The sequence below is a fragment of the Indicator indicator genome, chromosome 38 (assembly GCF_027791375.1).
Source record: "Indicator indicator isolate 239-I01 chromosome 38, UM_Iind_1.1, whole genome shotgun sequence".
NCBI classification, from domain to species: Eukaryota; Metazoa; Chordata; class Aves; order Piciformes; family Indicatoridae; genus Indicator; species Indicator indicator.
Window position 1 is genome coordinate 2260727 of NC_072047.1, and position 17629 is coordinate 2278355.

At 55.3% G+C, this 17629-nt stretch overlaps 1 protein-coding gene across 1 annotated transcript in view; it reads right to left on the bottom strand.

Moving 5' to 3' along the window:
• Nucleotides 1-17629, bottom strand: part of ANTXR1 (ANTXR cell adhesion molecule 1) — a 103879-nt gene that overhangs the window by 38664 nt on the left and 47586 nt on the right. The window contains exons 11-12 of the mRNA XM_054396594.1: nt 4924-4993; nt 3757-3835 (exon numbers count right to left, since the gene is read on the bottom strand). Coding sequence (XP_054252569.1) covers nt 3757-3835; nt 4924-4993 — 149 coding nt within the window. The remainder of the gene's footprint in view (nt 1-3756; nt 3836-4923; nt 4994-17629) is intronic.

Sequence of the window (17629 nt, forward strand, 5' to 3'; positions counted from 1 at the left end):
CAAGAGCTAAAGGAGCTGTGGGGGGCAAGAGGCTGGGGCCAGACTCTGCTCACTGGTGCCCAGGGACAGCACAAGGGGCACAGACTGGCACCCGGGAGGTTCCATCTGGAGAGGAGGAGAAAGTTGTTTGTTGTGAGGGTGCTGGAGGCCTGGAGCAGGCTGCCCAGAGAGGTTGTGGAGTGTCCTTGTGTGGAGAGTTTCCAACCCCCCCTGGGCATGGTGCTCCTGGGCAAGCTGCTGTGGGTGCCCTGCTGGAGCAGGGGTTTCAGTTCCCTTGGCATTAGTGGTGCTGTGCCTTCCCCTACTGCTGTTACAAGCTGCATTTTTATAATTAGCAGAGAGTAAAACACAATTCTTGGTGCCTTCAGCTACCAAAGGTCCACTGACTTCAGCACTGGGGTGCAACTGCTTTTTAAACCCTCAGCATTATTGATCTGTCACCAGAGGGTCACCTTCTGTTCTGTCAGACAGAAGGCAGAGTGTGCAGCACACAACTGCACCTGCAGGGATGTAAGCTCTCAGCTTCCAGACTGGGTCTGGGGGCTCCGTTACCCTTTGCTGTTCTGTGAACTCACCCCTCAAGGTCTCCAGTTGTTGCCAAAGGCCTTACTGCAGCCACCAGCAGCTTTGTTCAGGTGCTGGCTCCTTCTGGGCTCTGGCAAGGTGCTGCCCAGAGAGCAAAGGCACTTTGCTCACCTGCAGGGCAGACAGCCCAGCCCAGCCTGGCAGGTGAGGCCCTGGAGAGCTGAGAGCCGTTAGGGTGGCATTAGGCTGCCAGCAAGAGCTGTGTGGCTTTTGGAGTGCCACAGCCTTGCTGCAAGGAGCCAGACAGCAGCAGTTTGGGCTAGGATCTGTCTGTCTCCTGAGGCAAGCCAGGGCAGTCACTGGGACTGCAGCACAAGGGCCAAGGCAGTGAGAACTGCAGCTGAAGGGGGCCTGGGGGGGACCTGTGCTTGATTTGCCCCTCAGAAGGGGCCTCTGTCTAATGTGAGTCAAGCAAGAGAGACAGACAGTGGCAACCAAAATACCTCCTGGACACAGAACTGGAGGAGCCAGTTGCTAGACAGATGCCCAGGACAGACTCACAGCATCACAGCTCACAGGGTGTTAGGGCTTGGAAGGGACCCCTGGAGATCTTGGAGTCCAACTCCCTGCCAGAGCAGGAGCAGAGAATCCAGCACAGGGCACACAGGAACACATCCAGACAGGGCTGCAAAGGCTCCAGACAAGGAGACTCCACAACCTCTCTGGGCAGCCTGCTCCAGGCCTCTGGGAGCCTCCCAGTGCAGAAGTTCCTCCTCCTGCTGAGCTGCAACCTCCTGTGCTGCAGTTTCCATCCAGTGCCCCTTGGCCTAGCCCAGGGTGCAAGTGAGCAGAGCCTGGCCCCTGCCTCCTGCCCCCCAGCCCTCAGCTCTTGAGAGACATTGAGCAGATCCCTCTCAGCCTTCTCCTCTCCACACTCACCACCCCCAGGGCTCTCAGCCTCTCCTCCCCAGGCACTGCTCCAGGCCCTTCAGCATCCTTGGAGCCCTCCCTTGGACTCTCTCCAGCAGATCCCTGTCCCTCCTGACCTGGGGAGCCCAGAGCTGGATGCAATATTCCAGGTGAGGTCTCAGCAGAGGTCTCAGGGCAGAGCAGAGCAGAGCAGAGGGGGACTCACAGAATGCCCTGGGCTGGGCAGGTGACTGAGCCTCCTGAAGAATGCTTTCCAGGGCAGTCTCCTCCTGGAATCTCAGCCCAAGCAGCCACAACTGATTCCAGGGGCTGCAGAGGGGATTGGATTCTACAGAGGAGGTTCCACCTTGCCCAGAAGGACACAGGGGGACCAGCCCAGTGCCTCTGGAGCAGTGTGGTGCCACAGCTGCAAGGTCATTTCTTTAGCAGCAATGCCCTGTCCCTGAGCTTTGCACTGTTCAGGGCTGCCAGCAGCACCTTCAGCCCCCAGCAGAGCTCACCTGGGTGTCCCTGCAGGCTTCTGTTACCTCTTACTTAGGTAATGCAGCAACAAGGCAGCCTCAGCACCCCCTGAGTGGAAGAGAGGAAGAGGGGGATTCTTAGCCCCACAGGGGACTTTCAAACGAAGGAAAAAACATTCTTTAAAAGGTAGAACTGTTGGGAAGTCAACTTCAGGGAGCTGAGTCAGACAAAGAAGCCATGAGACAAATTCATCAAACACTTGCAGCCAGCTGAGCTTTGTCATGCTGGAGGTGCTGGCATCTTAGCCCCAGCTGAGCATATAAACAGCAGCCTGCCTCCAAGCCTTAGGAATACTCATTCCAGCCATCCTCCTGTTCCTTGGGGTAGCTGCCAGGGGTCACAGCAGCCCAGGCCAAGCAGCTCCCTAAATTACACTCAGCACAGCCCTGTCTGAGCTGAACTGGGCAATGCACAGGTTTGTGGGGAGCAGGATTAAACCCTGTCTGCAGCTCCTGATTTACACAGTGTCACCCTCCTGCTTCTGACACAAGCCAGCCACAGTGAGCAGCTGCACCAGCAGCCAGGCAGCAGTCCCAGGGCTACCAGGGACAGGAGCACTGCCCTGTGAGGACAGGCTGAGAGCCTTGGGGGTGGTTAGTGTGGAGAGGAGAAGGCTGAGAGGGATCTGCTCAATGTCTCTCAATAGCTGAGGGCTGGGGGGCAGGAGGCAGGGGCCAGGCTCTGCTCACTTGCACCCTGTGAGAGAAAAATCACAGAATGCAGCAGGTGGGAAGGGACCCTCAGAGGCATCTTGTCCAACATCTCCATCTGGATTAGGCTGCCCAGGGACACAGCCAGGCTGATCTTGAATGTCTCCAGGGATGGAGCCTCAACCACCTCCCTGGGCAGCCTGTCCCAGGGTCTCACCACCCTCATGGTGCAGAACTTCCTCCTGATGTCCAACCTCAATCTCCACTGCTCCACTTTGAAGCCATTGTCCCTCATCCTGTCCCCACAGCCTCTTCTGAACAATCCCTTCCCAGGGATCTGTAGGTCCCCTTCAGGTCCTGGAAGGCTGCTGTGAGATCTCCCTGGAGCCTTCTCTGCTCCAGGCTGAACAGCCCCAACTCTCCCAGCCTATCCCCATGGCAGAGGGGCTCCAGCCCTCCTCTAGCCCTTTCAGTTCCAGTCTCTTCCTGCTCTATTCCCAGCAGCCATGGCTTAGCAGAAGCAGCTCCTTCCTCACAACCATTCCCTGGCAGTGATTTCCTTGTCCTTTGCCTGATTCCAGCAGAGACCAAGTGCAGCAGCTCCCCCCTGGCACTGGAGGCTGCCAGCCATAACAGCTGCCTCAGTGGAGAGTCTGCAGCCAAAGTGGTGCCCAGAGCAGGGGGCTGAACACCTTTCACACTTAGCAGCACCACTGCTGCAGAGCAGAGAGAGCAGCTACTGAAGAGAGCAGTTCTGCTTCCTGCTGACTGAGCAGTGCAGGCACAGACCCCTGCAGACCACTGCCTGCTGGCCCTGCTCTGGTCTGCACCCCACAGCAGATGCCAGCTCTGAGATGGTTACTCAAGAGCTTTGCCATCTCATCACAGAACCTTGGAAATGTTTTGGCCGGAAAGGATTTCTGATCTCCTCAAGTCCAACCCTCAACCTCAGGCCACCAGGGCTCACCGAACACCAAATGTCCTCTTGCCACCCTCAAAAGCTCAGCCTGGCATGAGGGCAGCAGGTCCTCTGCACCAAGCTGCTCAGCCTGCAAGCCCTCCTGCTGCTGCAGCAAAGATCTGCTCCCTGGTGCCACCTCCCAGGTGACCCACAAGAACCCAGACTCACACAGTGTGTGCTGGAGATGATGACAGAGCTGGAGATGAAGCTCAGACCATCGTTCATGCTGACTTGGAGAGCTGCTTCCCTGAGAGAAAAGACAACAAACAAGTCAGGCCAGACAGCTCACAGCCCCCTGTCAGATAGTGTCCTCCACAGCCTCTGCTCCTCATGCACCCTGTGGACAGCTCCTGCACACTGCTGGAGCTCTCTCCACGGTGCTCCAGGGCACAGCTGCCAATTAACCAACAAACACATCAGGCAATGTCACAATTAGATGTGTATGAGAGCCACAGAGGGTCCTGGCCAGGCTGCAGCCAATGTGCCAAGGCCAATGGGATGAGGCTCCCCAAGGCCAAGGGCTGGGTCCTGCCCTTGGGTCACTGCAACCCCAGGAAGGCTCCAGGCTGGGGGCAGAGTGGCTGCAAAGTGCCCAGCAGGAAAAGTCCTGGAGGTGCTGGGTGCCAGCAGCTGGAGACGAGCCAGGGGGTGCCCAGGTGGGCAAGAAGGGCACCAGCAGCCTGGCCTGGAGCAGCAGTGGGGTGGGCAGCAGGAGCAGGGCAGGGATTGTGCCCCTGGGCTTGGCAGTGCTGAGGCCACACCTCCAATCCTGGGGTCAGTTCTGGGCCCTCACTCCAAGAAGGACCTTGAGGGCTGGAGCAGGGCCAGAGAAGGGAACAGAGCTGGGGAAGGGTCTGGAGAAGAGGCTGGGGAGGAGCAGTTGAGGGAGCTGGGGGGGTTGAGGCTGGAGAAGAGGAGGCTGAGGGAGACCTCATTGCTCTCTACAGCTCCTGAGAGGAGGCTGGAGCCAGGGGGAGGTTGGGCTCTGCTCCCAAGGAAGAAGTGTCAGGACAAGAGGAAATGGCCTCAGGTTGCCCCAGGGGAGATTTAGGTTGGCCTTGAGGAACAATTTCCTCCTGGACAGGGTTGTCAAACCCCAGAGCAGGCTGCCAGGTGACTGAGTCTCCAACCCTGGAGGTGTTTGAAAGCCACAGAGATGTGGTGCTGAGGGCCATGGCTTAGCCCCAGCCTTGGCAGAGTTAGAGAAGGGCTGGACTGGACCATCTTAAAGGTGTTCTCCAACCCAGCTGACTCTGTGGTTCTACCAAAACATGGAGAGCCAAGGCAGAAACCTCCTCCCACCCTCAAGGGAAGTGTCTCCAGAACCAAACCTACATGCCAACGTCTTGCAGCACGGGAGCTGGGCACAGCAGGTAGGTGTCTTCTACCACAAAAGGCTTCTCATCTGAAAAAAAGAGAGGTTGGGATTGATTGCCAGGTCAGTGATGTAAAGCAGGCCCTGAAGGTCAGCTCCCAATCAAGTTTGTTCTCTGTGATACATCTACAGAGGCACAGCTTGCAGCAGGTTGGAAGGGACCCTCCAAGGGCATCTTGTCCAACCCCCTGCACTCAGCAGGGACATTTCCAACTGGATCAGGCTGCCCAGAGACACAGCCAGGCTGACCTTGAATGTCTCCAGGGATGGAGCCTCAACCACCTCCCTGGGCAGCCTGTCCCAGTGTCTCCCCACCCTCACTGTGCACAACTCCCTCCTGATGCCCAAGCCAAACCTGCCCTGCTCCAGCTTCAGACCATTGCCCCTTGGCACACAGCCCCTTCTGAACAGTCCTTGCCCAAGGAGAAGATAAGACCAAGCAGTGTGAGGGATAAAAACCACTGCACAGGCTGCAGAGGTCTGAAGTCCCCAAGCCAAGCAGTAAGGCAGAGGTAGGTGCTGTGGAGCAGTGGCCCAGGTGGTGATCTCTAAATGGACAATCTGTGGCCAAATCTCTGGATCACAGAGCTGGCTCTGGCTGATGTGCTCAATGTGGTTGTCAGCACTCCTTGGGCAGATACCAGGAGGCTGCTGGAACACTGCAACAGGTTGCCCAGGGGGGTGCTTGGGGACCCCATCCCTGGAGCTATTCAAAGTGAGGCTGGACAGAGCTCTGAGCAGGATCATCTGGTGGAGGATGTCCCTGCTGAGTGCAGGGGGGTTGGACAGGATGAGCTTTGGAGCTCCCTTCCAATCCAACCCATTCTGTGAGTCTATTCTCTCCCAGAGACTGCTACAGGAGAAGTTTCCACTGCACACAACACTTCAGCAAGCAGGAACACTGCTCCAGGAGCTCCTGTCCCACAGGAACCTCCCTGGTTCATACTGGTGCACTGCTTCCTTCTGGCAGCAGCAGACTAGACTCTGGCCCCAGGCACCTTAGGAAATGTTTATTTTTCTTACACTCCCTTAAAATAAAGATGAAATGGTAATGAAAAGTTGTAAGCTGCACTGAAGCTTTCCTCATCCAGCTTCCAGCCCATCCCAAGCCTATGTACACAGCCTGGAATTTTCAAGTTTCCCCCAGCAGTTATTTTGTTCTTCGACAGTTATTCGACAGAGGCAAACAGCTGCAGCCTTTCAGCCAGCCACATGCTCTGCACCAGCAGCCTCTGCATCAGCCTCACCTACTGACAGCAGCTTCTGGGGTTTAGCCTGGAGAAGAGGAGGCTGAGGGGAGACCTTCTGGCTCTGTACAGCTCCCTGAGAGGAGCTTGGAACCAGGTGGGGGTTGGGCTCTGCTCCCCAGTAACAAGTGAGGGGACAAAAGGAAATGGCCTCAAGTTGCACCTGGGGAGGTTGAGGTTGGACATGAGGAACAATTTCCTCCCAGAGAGGGTTCTCAAAGCCTGGCACAGGCTGCCCAGGGAGGTGGTTGAATCTCCATCCCTGGAGGTGTTCCAAAGAGGCAGAGAGGTGGTACTGTGGGCCATGGCTTGGCACCAGCCTTGACAGAGTTAGAGACTGCTTGGACTGGATCATCCTAAAGGGCTTTTCCAGCCAAACTGATTCCATGGTTCTATGATCCTTCCAGATCTCTGCTCCTGCTGTTGGCCTGGGAAGTGTCCTCTGGTTGCTGTCTCCCCACAGCCTCAGTGCAAGAGCACAGACAAACATCTGCACCATGCTGATGTGTTCAGCAGTGCTCCTTCCTTTGACAGCCACATGCCCTCTAGAAAATGATTTCCTCATTCCAAGAGAGGCAAACAGACAAGAGGCATCCAAGGCATGCAGTGCATGATGCACATCCCCCGCTCCCCACAGCCCAGGCACAGGGTTGGCACCACAGGCACAGGGTTGGCACCACACCTGGGCTCTCTGGCAGTGCAGCTACCAACCAAGCTGCAGCAGCTCCTGCTTTGCACAAGCAAGGGAGATGCAGCATGGTGGTGAATCTGCCCCTGCAGCTCTGTTCTCACCCTGAGTTTTGAAGCTGCCATTGACTCCCAGGACCACATGCCCAGAGAATCATAGAACTGTCAGAGCTGGAAGGGACTTCCAGTCCCAACCCCCTGCCACGGCCAGGGACACCTCACACCACAGCAGGTTGCTCACAGACACCTCCAGCCTGGCTGCAAAAACCTCCAGGCAGGAGGCTTCCACCACCTCCCTGGGCAACCTGTGCCAGTCTCTCACCATCCTCATGGGGAACAACTTCTTCCTAACATCCAATCTCAATCTCCCCACTTCTACTTTTGCTCCATTCCCCCCAGTCCTATCACTCCCTGACACCCTCCAAAGTCCCTCTCCAGCTTTCCTGTAGCCCCCTTCAGATCCTGGAAGGCCACCAGAAGCTCTCCTGGGAGGCTTCTCCTCTCCAGCCTGCACAACCCCAACTCTCTCAGGCTGGCCTCATAGCAGAGCAGCTCCAGCCCTCTGCTCATCCTCCTGGCCCTTCTCTGGACACCTTCCAGCATGTCCATAGCCCTCCTGGAACAGAAGCTCCAGAACTGGACACAGAGCTCCAGGTGTGGTCTCAGCAGATTGGAGCAGAGGGACAGAATCCCCTCCCTGGCCCTGCTGGCCACACTTCTCCTGCTGCAGCCCAGGCTCTGCTTGGCTCTCTGGGCTGCAAGTGCTCACTGCTGGCTCCTGCTGAGCTTCTCCTCCCCCAGCACCCCCAAGTCCCTTTCTTTAGGGCTGCTCTCAAGCCAGTCCCTGCCCAGCCCATAAGATGAAGATCAGGATCTTGTTTTCTCCTTTGCTAGCACTGGCAGCAAAGGCCAAGGAATGCTCCACACCAGCATTCACTAAACAAAAGCTGGCATCACTTTGCAAGGCCTTTTACTCAGATCTCATCAGGCTTCCTTTTCTATTTTCCCACCCCAAACTGAACTGAAGTCTCTCTGCCTCTCCAGAAAGTTTATCAGCCTCAGAGTCCCAGGGGGCAGCTCCTGGCTGGCCAGGCTGGCTACAGGCAGAGATGATTTTATGTGGAGGATGTTTGTATTCCACCACAAAAATGAGTGACTATTTTCCTCTGCTCCTAAACAAAAGAAGATCCATTTGGTTTGCATCACTCTGGCCATCTGATGCCTTCCTGGAAAACTTGCAGAGTGACACCAAAGCCAGCAGCACTTCTCAGCTGCTCTTGCATCTGTCTGCAGCATGCAGCGAACTGCCAGAGCCTCTCCTGCCTGCTGCAGCTAAACCTTGCTGTGTCCCTCTGCAGTGGGAGAGGAGGCTCCCAAACTCTACAGATCCTGCCAAAGTGTGAATGTTGTGGTTTGGCCTCCTGACAGTTGCTAGCAGGAGTGGAAGGGCAGTGGAAGGCAGAGTGCTGGACTTTGCTGCCCAGGAAGTGATCGCTGGGCTCAGCCCTGTGACCATGGGGACAGCACTTGGACTTCTGTGCCAGCTCTAGGGCAAGGACACCCAGGCCTTGGTGGCATCTCAGGCACCAGTCAAGGGCAGAGCGTGGACCAGCATATGGTGATCAGGCCAAGATGAAGGCCACCAAGATGATCAGAGGGCTGGAGAACAACCCCTGTGGGGCCAGGCTGGGGAGTTGGGGTTGTGCAGGCTGGAGAGGAGAAGGCTCCCAGGATACCTGGGAAGAAGAGATGCTCAGAAGAAATGGATCCAGAAGGACCTCAGAGCAGCCTTCCACGACCTGAAGGGTGCCCCAGGAGCACTGGGGAGGGACTTGGGACAAGGGCTGGGAATGCCAGGATGAGGAACAATGGCTTTGAGCTGGGAGAGGGGAGACTGAGAGTGGAGATGAGGAAGAAATTCTTTGCAGTGAGGTTGGGAAGAGACTGGCACAGGTTGCCCAGGGAGGCTGTGGCTGCCTCCTGCCTGGAGGTGTTGAAGGCCAGGCTGGATGAGGCCTTGATCAGCCTGGGCTGGTGGGAGGTGTCCCTGCCCATGGCAGGGGGTTGGAACTGGGTGAACTTTAGGGTTCCTTCCAAGCCAATCATTCTGTGAATCTTAGGAAACATTTCACCTTTCAGGCACTCTGCCACAGCAGCAGGGGTTTGCTCCTTACCTCTGCAGTTCTCCTCTCTCCATCAAACAAACGAAGGTCCTCACTCTCTAACCCCCTCCCAGGACACAGCACACAGAGGCAACTGAAACCAGACAGTCCTGAGGCACAAAACACTGAGAGCAGTGTGCAGCAATGGAGAAGGGTGAAGCATCTCCCCCTGCTCTCCCATCTGCTCTCTGGGGATGCCCTTTCACCAAGGTCCTTCCCACTGCTCACCCTCCTGACATTCACTCTCAGCATTCCTGCACCTCTGGCAGCTCTTCCCACTGCTCACCCTCCTGACAGTCACTGCCAGCATTCCTGCACCTCTGGCAGCTCTCTTCCCACTGCTCATCCTCCTGACATTCACTCTCAGCATTCCAGCACCTCTGGCAGCTCTTCCCACTGCTCATCCTGCTGACATTCACTGCTCAGCATTCCAGCACCTCTGGCAGCTCTTCCCACTGCTCACCCTCCTGACATTCACTGCTCAGCATTCCTGCACCTCTGGCAGCTCTTCCCACTGCTCACCCTCCTGACAGTCACTGCCAGCATTCCTGCACCTCTGGCAGCTCTTCCCACTGCTCATCCTGCTGACAGTCACTGCTCAGCATTCCTGCACCTCTGGCAGCTCTCTTCCCACTGCTCACCCTCCTGACATTCACTCTCAGCATTCCTGCACCTCTGGCAGCTCTTCCCACTGCTCATCCTGCTGACATTCACTGCTCAGCATTCCTGCACCTCTGGCAGCTCTCTTCCCACTGCTCATCCTGCTGACAGTCACTGCTCAGCATTCCTGCACCTCTGGCAGCTCTTCCCACTGCTCACCCTCCTGACATTCACTCTCAGCATTCCTGCACCTCTGGCAGCTCTTCCCACTGCTCATCCTGCTGACATTCACTCTCAGCATTCCTGCACCTCTGGCAGCTCTCTTCCCACTGCTCATCCTGCTGACATTCACTGCTCAGCATTCCTGCACCTCTGGCAGCTCTCTTCCCACTGCTCACCCTCCTGACATTCACTGCTCAGCATTCCTGCACCTCTGGCAGCTCTCTTCCCACTGCTCACCCTCCTGACATTCACTGCTCAGCATTCCTGCACCTCTGGCAGCTCTCTTCCCACTGCTCATCCTGCTGACATTCACTGCTCAGCATTCCTGCACCTCTGGCAGCTCTCTTCCCACTGCTCACCCTCCTGACATTCACTCTCAGCATTCCTGCACCTCTGGCAGCTCTTCCCACTGCTCATCCTGCTGACATTCACTCTCAGCATTCCTGCACCTCTGGCAGCTCTCTTCCCACTGCTCATCCTGCTGACATTCACTGCTCAGCATTCCTGCACCTCTGGCAGCTCTCTTCCCACTGCTCACCCTCCTGACATTCACTGCTCAGCATTCCTGCACCTCTGGCAGCTCTCTTCCCACTGCTCATCCTGCTGACATTCACTGCTCAGCATTCCTGCACCTCTGGCAGCTCTCTTCCCACTGCTCATCCTGCTGACATTCACTGCTCAGCATTCCTGCACCTCTGGAAGCTCTTCCCACTGCTCATCCTCCTGACATTCACTGCTCAGCATTCCTGCACCACTGGCAGCTCTCTTCCCACTGCTCACCCTCCTGACAGTCACTGCTTAGCATTCCTGCACCTCTGGCAGCTCTTCCCACTCCTCAGCTTCCTGACAGTCACTGCCTAGAATTCCTGCACCTTTGGCAGCTCCCTGTGTCCCTGTGTCCCAGCAGCAGTGAATACTTTCTTCTGCCATTAGCAGGGTGTAACCTTCTGGCCAGCCAGGACCTGGAGTCCTTCCCATCCATAATAAAAGACTCAATATATGTACAAAGCTTTGACACAGCAGAGCCAACCCCAAGAAGGGATGTACAGAGCCCAGAGAAGGTGAGCAGGACAGAGTTGTGCTTTCTCCTGGCCATATAACCAAGCTGCAATCAGCCTTTGCTTTGGGGAAGGGCTCAGCCGAGGACCAGCTGCGCACTGGCTGCAGAGATTCCTCAGGAAGGGTTGAAGCAAGCACAACATTTTCAAACTGCCACCACAGTACCACAAGTGCTGATTGTTGCCCTCACAAGATCAGGAGGATTTTAGGCCAGAAAAGGCTGCAAAAGCTGTTTGCCAAACTTCCCACATGTCACAGAGTAACAATTTCCTTCTCTTACCCCTGTATAAATCACAGAATGTTAGGGGTTGGAAGGGACCTCCTGAGATCATCCTGCCAGGGCAGGGTACCCAGGGCAGGGCACACAGGAACACAGCCAGGTGGGGCTTGAAAGGCTCCACACAAGGAGACTCCACAACCACTCTGGGCAGCCTGCTCCAGGCCTCCAGCACCCTCACACCAAACAATTTTCTCCTCATGTTGAGGTGGAACCTCCTGGCTTCCAGCTTGTGCCTGTTGTTGCTTGTCCAGTCCCTGGGCGCCACCACACAGAGCCTGGCAGCTTCATCCTGACCCCCACCTCTCAGCTGTTGATAGACATTGATCAGATCCCTCTCAGCTTTTTCTTCTCCACACTAAACAACCCCAGGACTCTCAGTCTTTCTCCACAGCAGAGATGTTCCAGTCCTTTCATCATCCTCACAACCTCCCCTGGACTCTCCCCAGCAGGTCTCTGTCTCTTTTGAACTGGGGAGCCCAGAACTGGACACAGGATTGCAGCTGTGGTCTCAGCAGAACCTCCCCAGCCCTCCCAGATTTGTTTTCAACTAAAGCACATCCCCCAGAACACTTTGCCCTTGTGTTCTGTGACCAGAGTCTTCTCTCCTGGGGTGCGTGTCTGGCTGCTCTCAGGTAAGACTTCCTCAGGTGTCTCTGTGCCAAGAAGTTTGTTCCCTGCAACTCAGCCCAGTGGGGATGGGGAGCCCTGAGCCTTCAGGAGCCTGAGCACTTCTCTTGTCTCTCTCTCAAAGCACCTCCATACCTGCAGCCCCTAGCAAAGCTCTCTGATGCTCCTGCTGGCTGCTCCTCTTATGCCTCTCCTTGTGAGAGCTCTGCAAACCAAGTTTTCATTTCAAACCCACTTTGTGGGGAGAGAGGAATGTAGTAAGAGGTTGCAGTGCTCTCTGAGCTGGAGAAACTGCCTTGGAGAAAGCCCCATAAAGGAGAAATGTTTTGTTAATGCTGTAATGCAAACCACACCGAGCTCAGGCTGTAATTGCTCTGCTTTGTGCAGGGACACATGAGCTGAGTGCCAAAGGCAGGCAGAGCAGAGAGAGGGGATGGGGGAAGAGGCAGATAAGCACAGAATGATGATCTCACATTCATAACAATCTCTAGATGGAGAGGAGGGACCTGGAAGGAACTGCAGCTTCCTCTGCTGTGCATGCAGCTCTGTTCCACAAGCACACAGCTCACAGCTGTTGGCAGAGCTCCAGGCTGTTCATTTGCTCATGCTCACAACTGGCAGCTCAGCAGAGCTGCAGTGCTGCAGGGTCCCTCCTGGGCAGGAGGCTGGGGCCAGCTCCACTCCCACCTCTGAGCTCTGCTCATGCTGGTCTGCACAGATCTCCTGAGGTGAGAGGCCTCCTGTGTCCTCCAGCAGCATCACTGGAAAGAAGGAGCTTGGCAAAGCACTCCCCATGGCACAGAGACTCTCCTCACCACAGCCCAAGCTTCCTGGCTGCTCTGTGCTCAGACCTCCACACTTGGCCTGGACAGCTGCAAAGGAGTCCTGCTCTGAGAGTTCCTACCCCACAGTGTGTTGAAGGCCAGCAAAGCACCTGGGGCAAGTTGTTTCAGTTTTATATTCCTGGTCAAGCAATCAGAGAATCATAGAATCAATTGTCAGGGTTGGAAGGGACCCCAAGGCTCAGCCAGTCCCAACCCCCTGCCATGGGCAGGGACACCTCACACCACAGCAGGTTGCTCACAGCCACCTCCAGCCTGGCTGCAAAAACCTCCAGGGATGAGGCTTCCACCACCTCCCTGGGCAACCTCTGCCAGTCTCTCACCACCCTCATGGGCAAGAACTTCTTCCTAACATCCAATCTCAATCTCCCCACTTCTACTTTTGCTCCATTCCCCCCAGTCCTATCACTCCCTGACACCCTCAAAAGTCCCTCCCCAGCTTTCCTGTAGCCCCCTTCAGATCCTGGAAGGCCACAAGGTCTCCTGGGAGCCTTCTCTCCAGCCTGCACAACCCCAACTCTCTCAGGCTGTCTCCAGAGCAGAGCAGCTCCAGCCCTCTGCTCATCCTTCTGGCCCTTCTCTGGACACCTTCCAGCCCCTCCAAGATCCTTCCTGGAACAGAGGCTTCAGACCTGGACACAGAGCTCCAAGCAGGATCTCAGCAGAGTGGAGCAGAGGGGCAGAATCCCCTCCCTGGCCCTGCTGGCCACACTTCTCCTGCTGCAGCCCAGGCTCTGCTTGGCTCTCTGGGCTGCAAGTGCTCACTGCTGGCTCCTGCTGAGCTTCTCCTCCCCCAGCACCCCCAAGGCCTTTCCTTCAGGGCTGCTCTCAAGCCAGTCCCTGCCCAGCCTGGATTGGTACCTGGCATTGCTGACCCTCCAGAGCAGGGCACCAGGCTCACCTTGCTCTGTGCTTTCACCTAGAAAAATGAGAGGCACAGATTGTGTCTTTCACAAAGCTCACAGCCCCAAAACCACCTGGTGGAGTTTGCACACAGTGATTGGCATTCTCTAGGGCCACAGCAAAAGGTGCTACAGGTAAATAAGAGGAGAAGATTCAGTGGAGGCTTAGAGTGAAATGATCAAGTGGGGAGATAAGGGAACTGCAGAGCAAACCATCCCTGTGCTGAGTAACCAAGTTGTGAAGCAAAGCAGAGAAAGAAGCAAAGGCAGGGGATAGGGAGCATCCTGCTGGGCTCTGAACACAGAAGGCAATGTTCAGAAGGCCTTTGTTGGGCAGTTTTGGGATACAGCTCCCTGTGCATCTCACTGTACTGATACCTGGCAAAGTCCTCCCCCACTCTTTTCCTCACTTCCCCTTGCTCCTGGTACTCAGATCTGAAACAAACCTCAGGCCAGGCTGTGCAGAGGCTCAGTTTTGGCCAAGCCCCAGAGCATTCATTGGAATGCAAAGGTTGTAGCCCCACCTCTGCTGGGCTCTGTGCTGTTTCCTCACCAATCTTTCATCTCTCCAGTTTTAAATTGCCTAGGACAGAGCTGGCCTCTATGCCCAGAGCTATCTCTGCTGGCTGCTGCACAATCTGGGCAGACAAAGACATTTTAGCACCACAGAGCAGCCATAAATCACTGCACTGGATAATTACTTTTAACTCTGTGCAGTCTGAACCCAACTCTCCCAGGTCCTGCTGCTGGCAGACAAGAGCCTGCTCTTGAACATGCAGCTGATTACAGCTGTGCTCAGCCAAGTGCTCTTCATGGCTTCTACAGATGTTCCTCTTTGTGTTTTTTTCATCCCATAACTATGAACATTCTGAGCCCATGCTCTCTTCACCTGCCACTTTTCCCTGCCAATAATCCCAATAAAAACCTATTAGCTCATGCCCTTAACCTCAGTGAGTCCTTAGCTGTGCTGCTCTCCATCTCATCTGGGATAATTTAAGGTTTCAGGAACTGTTGGCTTAGTGTTATCTTTTCAAACCCCTCCCTCCCTTCTGCAGGCTGAGAGGCTTGGAGCAAACACAAGCAGCCAAGTTATCCATCCTCCATAAGGGTTCCATAAAATCCCCACTTGGGGAACTCTTCTCTTCAGCTGTTTGCAGCTCAGTGCCACAAAGGCTTCCTGAGAAGCCAGGGTGGAAGCTGCAGGCTCCAGCAAAGTGAAACCCTGAGCTGCATTCCCACACAGAGCAGCTTCACCTGTGCCAGTTCCCACCTGGAGGGACTTGGGTTTGAGAACATTTTGATGAGCAGGGGTTGAGTTCCCTCAATCAGGGGAGGGTTTGTGGCCTGCTTCCAGGTCTCTGCATCAACCAGTCCAGGGCTGAGATGTGAGAAGGGTTGGTGCAGTGCCAGGGAGAATGAGCTCACTGCTGACTGATTCAGGGGACAATGAATGCAGCAGGTCAGAAGGCAAGGAGCAGGTCTGGGCCTTCCCTTCATTTTCCACACTCCTTTTGAGGGACAGGAAATAAACCCTTGGGTTGCACCAAGAGAGGCTGCTTGCTGCTGACAGCTCCTCTGCAGTGATGGTGGCAGACACCACAGTAAGTTACTCAGCTGGGGAGGCAGGCAGCACACACAGAGAGGAAGGAGTCCTCCTCCTCATCCTCCCCACCACCAGGTCAGGGTATTTGGCAGTGAGGTAACCTCTGCAAACAGTTCCTCCCTTTGGCAGCAGTGACTGTTTGACAGTATCACAAAACCACAGAGTGTTAGGGCTTGGAAGGGACCTCCAGAGATCATCCAGTCCAAGCCCCTGCCAGAGCAGGGGCAGCCAGGGCAGGCTGCACAGGAAGGCATCCAGGTGGGGTTGGAATGTGTCCAGAGAACTCCACAACCTCTCTGGGCAGCCTGCTTCAGGCCTCCAGCACCCTCACTGGAAAGAAGTTTCTCCTCATGTTGAGGTAGAACCTTCTCTGTTCAAGTTTGTATCCATTGCTCCTTCTCTTATCACTGTTCACCACCCAAAAGAATTTGGCCTCCTCCCCTTGCCCCCCACCCCTCAGCTATTGATAGGCATTGATCAGATGCCCTCTCACGATGCCAGCCAGCTCTGAGGATGCTGAGCAGCAGCTGGGATGCAGGCAGCCACAGCTCACACAGCCTCGGGGGGCAGGGGGAGCTGTCAAGCTAATGACAAGGGAGCAAGGAGGAGAGAGTGGAGCAGCAAATCAAAGCTGAGAAGACTTTACCTGGGAGAGCATTGCCATCAGTGCTCTACCTCAGCAAGCTGGCAGGAGGAGCAGCTGCCTCCCTCTGCTCAGGCTGAGTCAGAGTGCAAAGGAAGCCATAAGGAGGCCAAGGGATTGCTGGGTGGGGGTGGAGGCAGAAATGAATGAAGAACAGGGGACAGAGAGAGACCTGCACCCAACCTCTGCCTGTTGAAAAGGCCTCAGAGGAGAACTGGGGTCAGGTTCTGCTGCTTGCCTGCCATGAGCTCACTTGGAGCAGCTCTCTTCAGTGCTGCAACTTCAGCTCCCCAGCAGCAAACCAGGGCTGGCAGACTTTATTCACTTCACCCACAGCTTCCACTGCTTTTTCTCTTCAGGATACAGATTTTTTTTTTCCCCCACAGATCTATTTTAGAGCTCCTAACAAAAAGCTTAACTAAAGCCCAAGATATAAGTTTTTTTCAGGCCTTCTGAACTCACACTTTAAAGACCTTTGTGCTGCAGCTCTTGAGAGCAATTTACAGAAGAGATGGGAAGCAATTTGGGAAACAGAGCACTGATGTCCCTCTGCTAAGGAAGGACCAAGCCCAGCCTCACAGCCTCCCACACAGGCTGCAGGTCTGGCCCCTGGTGAGCCTAAAACTGAAATGCTGCCCACATTGGGCCTTCCAGTCCTGCTTTAGAGACTGCCAACAGCATCAGTCACTGAAAGAGATATCTGAGGGCTGTGCAGGACTGGAACAAGGCCAGGCATGGTGACAGAGGCTCACCAAATCCTGCAGCTTCAGGGGCTGGGTCATGCTGAGTGGTGGCCTTGTGGCTCCTGTAACATAGAATCACCTGGGTTGGAAGGGAGCTCCAAAGCTCATCCAGCCCAACCCCCCTGCACTCAGCAGGGACATCCTCCACTGGAGCAGGTTGCTCAGAGCCCTGCTAAGCCCCAGGTTGAATATGGGATGAGGCTTCAGCAACCTCCCTGGGCAACCTGTTGCAGTGTTCCAGCAGCCTCCTGGTGCAGAACTTGCTCCTCACATCCAATCTCAATCTGCTCTGCTCACTGCTCATTCCAAACCATTGCCCCTGGTCCTGTCCCTGCAGGCCTTTGGGAACAGTTCCTCTGCAGCCTTCTTGCAGCCCCCTGCAGGTACTGGAGGGTTGCTCTAAGGTCTCTCTAGAGCCTTCTCCACTCCAGGCTGCACACCCCCAGCTCCCTCAGCCTGTCCTGTAGCAGAGGTGCTCCAACTCCCTGATCATTTTTGTGGCCTCCTCTGGACCTGCTCCATCAGGTCCGTGTCCTTCCTGTGTTGATGCCTTTCTCAGCATGAAATATCACTGCTTGAAAAATCCACCATGAAGTTTTCTCTTGAACCCAAAGCAGCTTCTCCACACAGGGGAAGTTCCCTCCCCAAGTTCTGTTTGCTGTGGGATTTTCACATTTGAACTGAAGAAAGGAACCCCACAGCCATGCAAACTTCCAGCTGCCAGCAACCAAACCCAAAGGCTTTTGGATCTGCACCACAAAGGCTTCAGCCTCTGCAAAGCAAAGCAAACTCCTAAATATTTGAACAGCAATTTCATTGCCATTGGAACCCTCCAGGTGGGGAGAGAAGGGAAGGTTTCCTGCCCAGGGAGACTTCCTAACACATCTGATCCAAACAAAACCTTGGATCTGTACTCTGGGGAGAAACCTAACCTGGTTCAACACCTACTGCAGCTCTGCTCCAGACTGAAGGAGCTCTGGCCACACATCAGCTTTGAGTCTGATTTTATGGAGCTTTAAAGGAAAAGCCTGAACCTGGGGCTGCCCCTG